The following is a 9274-nucleotide window of genomic DNA, read 5'->3' as shown; positions in this document are numbered from 1 at the left end:
TTTTAGCCATCCGAAAGCTTTGTACTTTTCTTCCTGGTCCTTAATACACAAATAGTAACTCTCCTTAGCAATATCATTCTTTTGTCAATAACTGTTGGACTAAAGTGGATCCCTAGAGTTCAGTATCATTCTTTTATCAGTACTTGTTGGACTGCAATGTGTCCCCAGAGAGTTTTCCTTTTTGAATGCATATCCTTTCTGGTCCCATACTATAAACTAGCCCGCCTCTCCAATTTGTCTTGGCATTTTTAATTTTTCTTGTCATCAGAGTACATACAACTCACTAAAAATATTAAAAACTCCACATGTAGTAGACATACTGTCCTACAGGCACAAAGTAGTGAAAAAGAGCATGGGCTTTGGAGGAAAATCTGGGTCCCAAGCCTCTCACTGATCCCGCAAAGATCACTTAACTTTTCTGAGCCTCAATTTCCTCAGATATAAAATAGAAGCAATATCGTCTGCTCACAGTATTATGGTAAGGATTAAATGAGATGTATATATCTCATTTATATAGAGAGTACCCAATAACAAAGTGGCTGCTCAACAAATATTAAATAGCTGTGACGCCGGGCGCGGTGGCTCAAGCCTGTAATCCCAGCACTTTGGGAGGCCGAGGCGGGTGGATCATGAGGTCAAGAGATCGAGACCATCCTGGTCAACATGGTGAAAACCCGTCTCTACTAAAAAAAAAAAATACAAAAATTAGCTGGGCATGGTGGCGCATGCCTATAATCCCAGCTACTCAGGAGGCTGAGGCAGAAGAATTGCCTGAACCCAGGAGGCAGAGATTGCGGTGAGCCGAGATAGCGCCATTGCACTCCAGCCTGGGTAACAAAAGTGAAACTCTGTCTCCAAAAAAAAAAAAAAAAAAAAAAATAGCTGTGACAGTGGAAAACATTCTGTGCAAAATCACTGTAGTCCTCCATAACACCAAGTTAAAAAAGCAGAGTATGTGCCAAATACTGCCAATCTATTGACCTACTTAATATCAACTAGAATTTTAACAAGCATGTTTCTGATGCCATCATCTAACAGGGCACCAGCCATACTCACCCATGTGAAAAGCAACCCAGTCCCCTTTCTGGGTCTTAATCTCCCACACTTATTAACAGGTAACTTCCCTATGGATAGTGACCCAGAAGCAAACTGTTCATTCATCATCAATAAAATATGTTCCTTTTTTTTTTTTTTTTTTTTTTTTTGAGACGGAGTTTCGCTCTTGTTACCCAGGCTGGAGTGCAATGGCGCGGTCTCAGCTCACCGCAACCTCCGCCTCCTGGGTTCAGGCAATTCTCCTGCCTCAGCCTCCTGAGCAGCTGGGACTACAGGCACGTGCCACCACCATGCCCAGCTAATTTTTTGTATTTTTAGTAGAGACGGGGTTTCATCATGTTGACCAGGATGATCTCGATCTCTTGACCTCGTGATCCACCTGCCACAGCCTCCCAAAGTGCTGGGATTACAGGCTTGAGCCACCGCACCTGGCTGAAATATGTTCCTTTTTAAATGTGGTAATGAAAATTACGTATTACCAACTTCTTTACTCAGTTATTTGTACTCTGTGTATTTACTGCTACGTAGTGGAAGTACTTAAGCAAAGCACCAATGTTCTGATGTCTGTTGAGAAATACAATCTGGAGCTCCTGCCATGGGAAAATTATGTGAAGTGGAAAGTAGGACTGAATTATAAAAATCTTACAACCCCAAACAGTAAGTTAAATTAATAAATGTATAAACAACCCAGTTATGCAGGAGGCTACAAATTTTTTTGTGAAAAATCAGACCTTGGTGATGACCTTGAGCAGTAGGATATAAATAACTCCTGCAAGCTTAGTGTTCCAATAATGGAACAGTAGGCATAAATGGGTTAAATTTCAGGTGGAGTTTGCTGAATCCACAAATATGAAAATGACTTTCCAAGAATTGTAAAAGTAATTGCTAAGGAGATGCTGCTAACTTGATCACAAAAGCAAGATGAGGGCTGGGTGTGGTGGCTCACGCCTGTAATCCCAGCACTTTGGGAGGCTGAAGTAGATCACAAGGTCAGGAGTTCGAGACCAGCCTGGCCAATACGATGAAACCCATCTCTACTAAAAATACAAAAATTAGCCAGGCATGGTGGCACTCGCCTGTAGTCCTAGCTACTCAGGAGGCTGAGAAAGAAGAATTGCTTGAACCCAGGAGGTGGAGGTTGCAGTGAGCTAAGATCGTGTCACTGCACTACAGCCTAGTCAACAGAGCAAGACTTTGTCTCAAATAAAAAGCAAGATGAGTAGAAGAGGAGAGTTTCATGCATGCATGTGTGTGTCTCTTGTATGTATAAGTGTGCATGTGTATTGAGTGTATGTGCAGACATGAGAGGAAATGGGATAAAGTTCAGTCTATAGCATAAAATGCTATTAGACTGCATTAAACTGCTACAAAGTTTCTTTACTCCAAAAAGTAGACAGGTTAACTGTTGGAAACTCTGTAATTATTAGATAAAATTAACAGTACTTACAATCATATATATATGTCACTTTTCAGTTTACAAAGTTATTTAGTAGACATTCATTTGGATGCTCTGAAATAAATTTAACTTCTTTGCCCTTCCTTCTCCCCTCCACCAAGGACGAAGTAGGGAACACTTAATCAGGAAAGGCAACATAAGTGCATCAATCTGTACAGAACCACAAAGAACAAAGGGGAGGAAGGTATGACCTTGAAGAGTTCCACAGAGACTTCAAGGAAGGAGGGAACCAGAATGTCAAACATGAGGAAAGCCCAGAGTTCACTGGAGAGTTAGGCACCATACAGGGCAGATTGTATCTGCTACACAGAAGATGGGGCACACAGCGTAAGTTTCACATTCTAAAATCCTATGAAAAAAACCGTAACTGAAGAGCTGAAGTTGGACTTTCTGGTTTTTCAGAACACAAGCAGATCATGACCACCAACCATGGTTTCTGAATGAACTGGATTCAAAATGCATCTGGTTGCAACAAAGGGCTTCCTTGGACCCTAATATTAGAAATTCAGCAGAGGTAATTTGAGGAGCTGTGATTTTACGTAGTGGTGGCATCCTGGGGAGCTTCTATTCCATCAGTCAAGTTTAGTATCTCACAATCGTGGAAAAGGAGTTCCGAGCAGGGATGAGCAATATCGATGGGAAGCCGATACTTGGGCCATCTCTTGGAGATTCCTGCCGTAAGGACTGCAAGTGTTTCTCCAGAGAAAGCACTTGCCTGGGTATGACTCAGGGCCGGACAGGAATTCACACTATGAATCCGGGTGGTGGGAAGGCGGAGAAGTATGCCTACAAAGATCAAAGAGCCAGGAATGGAAAACACACTAAAAACCATCCCAGTGGGCAGGCTACCTCCCCAGAGATAAGAAGACCTTGAATCCTGAGCATAATCAGGGAGACAAAGCAATGCCCTGGATGCCACCAGCACAGACAAAGTCAAAGGAAAATGTGTGATCCAGTATTTACACACACAAAAAGAGAAGTGCAGAAGCAAGCAAGAAACTAAAGAAAAAGGAGGATGGGCGTGGTAGCTCATGCCTGTAATCCCAGCATTTTGGGAGGCCGAGGAGGGTGGATCATTTGAGGTCAGGAGTTTGAGACTAGCCTGACCAACATGGTAAACCCTGTCTTTACTAAAAATACAAAATCAGCCAGGTGTGGTGGCATGCACTTGTAATCCCAGCTACTAGGGAGACTGAGGCAGGAGAATTACTTGAATCTGGGAGGCAGAGGTTGCAGTGAGCTGAGATCACACCACTGCACTTCAGCCTGAGAAACAAAACCGAAACTCCTTCTAAAAATAAAACTATAAACTAAACTGAACTAAACTAAACTAAGCTGAAACTAAATTAAATAAAATACAAAAAAAAAAAACCACTAAAGTGAAAGAACAATGCTCACACCAAGGGAGCTGCCGACAAACCCCACTGATGCTTCCCAGCAGAACTACAGCTTGCCTAATCCCAGCTTCCTACTGTACCTTTCAAAATGACAAGGGAGAGACATGAGTTAAAGCATCGAAGCCACCTCAGTATGGGGTAAAGGTCTGAGACTTCTGCTGCCCTGGGTGCGGTTACATGGGATTATCATCTGGGTGACTCACTGAAATGTACTCACAGTGAGTCATGCCTTCAAATGACGTCTCAAGTTCTGCCTGCCCGGATACACATCTGGGGATCTTAAGGGGTGAGGGACCACTCAACAAGAAGAAATTTAGCCTATCTTTTTAAACAGCATTTCTTTTTTCTGGCAAAATGGGAAATTCTCCAATACAGGGACACAGTGATACTAAAAAGGAAAGCGTCCAGTTGGTGGTTGGGAGGCCGCCCTAGGATCTCTCCTCCAAAAAATGGAAAAGATAAGAAGGATGAGAACTCAGGCAAAGCACAAGAAAGTTTCCCTTTGCTAAAAGGGAACAGATGCCCACAATAGCCAGAAACATGAACTAGGAATAAGGAGGAGAATGCCTCCTCTTGGCACCCCCAAACGAACCTTAATTACCCCTCCCAGAGAAGATGACATGAAAGATAAGGATACAGAGGTTCTAAGACCTAGAATCTAAGCCACACTCTACAGACCTTCTCAAGAGACCTTATACTTATGCAGAAACAAGAAAGTAAAGAAATCTAAATAGATAAACTGAATAATAAGGAAGTCCTTACCCAGTGAGACCACGTTCCCATAATTCTCTAACATCACTTCTCTGTAGAGGTCCCTCTGAACAGGGTCCAGGTATCCCCATTCCTCTCGAGTAAGGTGCACAGCCACATCCTCGAATGTCACAAACTCCTGAAATAACACATCCTGGCTGCTCTGGGGAATGAGACCACTGTAGCACCATGGCCAGAGAGTGAAGATGATAGCGAGGGTATCCAGTGTGTACTTACATTGAGGAGGAGGAAGAACAGATTAGAACCTATGGAATAAAGCCCATACCCTTAAACATCTAATAAGCACCCGTCACACAACCATAGACAAAGAGAAAACAGAGTTTGCTCCTGGCATTGGGGAGATGGAAGGTGGTTTATGTGAAGTCCAGGTCTCCGAAGAGGATCAGTTCCCATCTGCTATTGAAAAAAATTCCAGGCAAGGTCTACAGATGGAATGAGCGATAGGCCACACTCCATCAGTAGCAATAATCCCTGATTTCCTCAAGGAAAAGCAGAGGGTTCCTCAGCTCACCTGGTACCTGGCTGTCAAGAGCGCAGCTGCTTGGTCTCCTGGGCTTCCCTCATGGGGAAGAGCAGGCACCTGGGGAACAGGTGGAGCTGAGGGAGGAGAAAGGAGTGAAGAGTGAGAGCAGCCCTTTCCCAAGGCTCCCTTTCAGAAGAGACCTCTCCAGCCCAAGGGGTGTTAGCAGGACCCTCCTCAATACTCTAGTAAAACCAATGAACATTTATCAGGTATTGGGTGTGTCTTCTCTGCTCTTAGTACTTGCATGCCTTATGCGTGTTTAGACCTGTGATACAGGATCTTCTTATGAAAGCTTCTATTTCACTTTATCTTCACCACATGACAGTCCTCTTATAGAAGAGTAAGACTATACCTGTTTTGCGGATGGGCAAAGCATAAACTTGTGGGGACTTGTCCTGGGCGAGGGTTATTTAGCAGACTTCTGACCATTTCCACGCACTGTCCTATACACTTGATAAGCCTTTCCCTTGTGAATGGGCACTGTCTTAACCAGTGTGTGAGACCCCCAAGAATAAGAAAGGTCATCTGTTTCCTCGTAATCTTTTCCAGAGTTCCACAATGCCTCACAGCCCTCTACATACTATGGCACTCGATCTGTGTAAGTGACACACAAGTTATTTGGCCACAGGCAATCTAGGACACAGCTCTTACAAAACAAAAAAAGACCAACCTACCTACATGATACAGAAAAGTGTGACTGTGTAGTCAAAATATGTATACATCCACACAGGCACTGTGCTCAACCAAGGAATTAAACAGTTGCTTCCTTGACCAAATTTAGACTAGTCAGGAAACAGTGCAGTTGCAACAGAATGGCAGGTGACAAAGCAAAGAGAAACTAAGTGAAGGGAACAGGGGGAAGGAAAGGTCCTGAATCTAAGAGGAAGTGAGAGCCAGGAAAGGACTGTGAGATGTGGCAAAAGAAACTATTCTGGATGTGAGAACTGGGATGAAGTGAAGGGTGCCTGAAGGAAAAACCAGCACACAAGTAAGGAGCCATCACTCTGCTTACTTAAGAAAGATGAGCTGTCCTTAACAGAGGGGCTCAGACTAGGACTGAACTGAGTCAAAGCTGCCCCCACTTTCATCCCTCCCTCTAGGGGCCACGTTCTCATTCCAGTTCCTGGCCTCTCTCACACCAGGCCCAGGAGCCCCTGAGGAGCCCCTCCACACACACTCATTGCCTAGATAGAAGGGCTGTCTCTGCCTTACCCCCAGTGAGTCCCTGTTCCATGTCGGTGTCCTGCACAAACTGAGGCTCTGGGGACAGACCCTCAGACTGGGTCTCCAAAGACTGAAACTGGACCCTTGGTGATCCTGCTGCTTCCTGGGCTGGTATTTCCTCCATCACTGCTCTGGAGGACAATGACCATCACTGCAAGGTGAGATTAAGAGAAATCACTGTTATAAGTTAAAACATCCTACCATTTTATATCCTCAGGACTTTGCAAAGTATTTTACACATGGTAGATATTCAATAAAAATTAGTTGATAATGATTAACCATCCTAAATAAGTAATAGAGAGAAAAATGGGGCCAGGCACAGTGGCTCACACCTGTAATCCCAGCACTTAGGGAGGCGGAGATGGGTGGATCACTTGAGGTCAGGAGTTAAAGACCAGCCTGACCAACATGGTGAAATCCCGTCTCTACTAAAAATACAAAAATTAGCTGGGTGTGATGGTACAGGTCTGTAATCTCAGCTATTCGGGAGGCTGAGGCAGGAGAATTGCTTGAACACAGTAAGTATATATTGCAGTGAGCCGAGATCGCACCACTGCACTCCAGCCTGAACAACATAGCGAGACTCTGTCTCAAAAAAAAAAAGAAATGGGCCGGACACGGTGGCTCAAGCCTGTAATCCCAGCACTTTGGGAGGCCGAGGCGGGTGGATCATGAGGTCGAGAGATCGAGACCATCCTGGTCAACATGGTGAAACCCCGTCTCTACTAAAAAAAAATAGAAAAAATTAGCTGGGCATGGTGGTGCGTGCCTGTAATCCCAACTACTCAGGAGGCTGAGGCAGGAGAATTGCCTGAACCCAGGAGGCGGAGGTTGCGGTGAGCCGAGATCGCGCCATTGCACTCCAGCCTGGGTAACAAGAGCGAAACTCTGTCTCAAAAAAAAGAAAAGAAAAAAGAAGGCCGGGCGCCGGTGGCTCAAGCCTGTAATCCCAGCACTTTGGGAGGCCGAGGCGGGTGGATCACGAGGTCGAGAGATCGAGACCATCCTGGTCAACATGGTGAAACCCCGTCTCTACTAAAAATACAAAAAATTAGCTGGGCATGGTGGCGCATGCCTGTAGTCCCAGCTACTCAGGAGGCTGAGGCAGGAGAATTGCTTGAACCCAGGAGGCGGAGGTTGCGGTGAGCCGAGATCGTGCCATTGCACTCCAGCCTGGGTAACAAGAGCGACACTCTGTCTCAAAAAAAAAAAAAGAAAAAAGAAAAAAATGGTTATGCTTCAGCTTTAAATACTTAAGAACCAAATCTTATGATCCAAGTGTGCAGGTTATTTGAACTCCTCTAATTTGGAATTCGTGGCATTTAAAAAAATCAACATAGTACACTTTAATAGCGCAAAGCTTTCTCTGGAAAGTTTAAACTATTTATAAAACTGGTAGGGTGCAGTGGCTCAAGCATGTAATCCCAACACTTTGGGACGCTGAGACGGGCAGATCCCTTAGGCTCAGGAGTTTCAGATCACCCTGGACAACATGGTGAAACCCCGTTTCCATCAATAAATAAATAAATAAATAAAATTAGCCAAGCGTGGTGGTCCATGACTGTAGTTCCAGTTACTCCAGAGGCCAAGGCAGGAGAATCGCTTCAGCCTGGGAGGTAGAGGCTGCAGTGGGCTATGACTGCACCTCTGTACTCCAGCCTGTATGACGATAACAGCCTGTCTCAAATAAACAAAATATTTAAAATTTACAAACTTCTTTGGAGACTGAAGTTTGTCCCCCGAGAAAAATGCAAGTTATGATTACTCATTTTAATTTTTAGTAGAGATGGGAGTCTCGCTATGTTGCCCAGGCTGGACTCGAACTCCTTGCCTCCAGGGATCCTCCTGCCTTGGCCTCCCCAAGTGCGAGGATTACAGGCGTGAACTACCAAGCCCGGCCCGTGATTATCCGTTTAAATAAATAAATTCATTTAAATAAGTAAACAAAACGGCAGGCCCCTTAGGGATGTCTTGTTAACACCGTCAGCCCACTCTGATTTATTAAACGGGCTTGGCGAATGATAAAATTCCACTTTTGGGGTCAGGCCCTTCGATAACTAGGACTGGCTGGGCCGGCCTTTTCCCGCAATCCTGAGAGCAACGCAGGGAAGAGCTGCGGCTCCAACAGGTTTGAGCGGCGTCCTTCAGGCCCAAGGACGAACCAGGGTACCGTCCCCCTCCCACCACCCTCGCCTCGCTCCCAGCTCGGTCCTCATTAGGCCTCGCCCGGCGCTGGCCTCCTCCCACTTCCCTTTTAGGCCAAAGCACAGTCCCAAAAGGGCCAGGGGGGCCATACAGACCAGCTCGCACCAAGGCACGGTAGCCGGCTCCCGACTGCGGGGCCCTCAGCCCGCGAGGTGAACCGGAGCTGAAAAGAAACAGGCCCTCCTCGCATTCGGGCCTCCGCGCACTCTCGGGGAAGGAAACCGCTGTCTGTCCCTGCCGGACGCCGCCTCTTTCTCCCGGGAAGGCGAAGCAAGCGGCCGCCCTGCTGCGACCCCAGAACGGCTTCCGGATACTCACCGAGGGGAGGGGCGGGCCTGGCCGCCGTCCTGTCACCGACACACTCGCGCTCGGGGACACCACAGCCTTTCCCGGGTCGCTCTAGACAGCTAGGAGGCCGGCGCTTCTTGGTGGCACTTCCGGCGACGGAGTGCAGGGACCCAAATGAAGGCCCGCCCCGCGCATGAGGGCCCCGGATGAGGGTCCCGGATGTTGGTGAGGGCCCCGGATGAGGGTCCCGGATGTTGGTGAGGGCCCCGGATGAGGGTCCCGGATGTTGATGAGGGCCACGGGTGAGGAACTGGACCTGCAGATCCAGGCTTCGCAGGCTCGTTTTCCGACCTT

General features: G+C 46.5%; 1 protein-coding gene across 1 annotated transcript; it reads right to left on the bottom strand.

Moving 5' to 3' along the window:
* Positions 1-853: 853 nt before the first annotated feature.
* On the bottom strand, positions 854-9069 carry LOC120360097 (uncharacterized). The gene is given in 6 exon segments (XM_074390444.1): positions 854-3125; positions 3128-3298; positions 4672-4798; positions 5192-5277; positions 6416-6578; positions 8951-9069. Coding segments are annotated over 5 exon segments (543 nt in total). The 5' UTR covers positions 6552-6578; positions 8951-9069; the 3' UTR covers positions 854-3102.
* Positions 9070-9274: the final 205 nt, after the last annotated feature.

Source organism: Saimiri boliviensis, chromosome 20 (assembly GCF_048565385.1).
Source record: "Saimiri boliviensis isolate mSaiBol1 chromosome 20, mSaiBol1.pri, whole genome shotgun sequence".
In the NCBI taxonomy this organism is placed as follows: Eukaryota; Metazoa; Chordata; class Mammalia; order Primates; family Cebidae; genus Saimiri; species Saimiri boliviensis.
The sequence above is the reverse complement of the archived record's forward strand: the minus strand, read 5'-3'. Positions and strand labels throughout refer to the sequence as shown.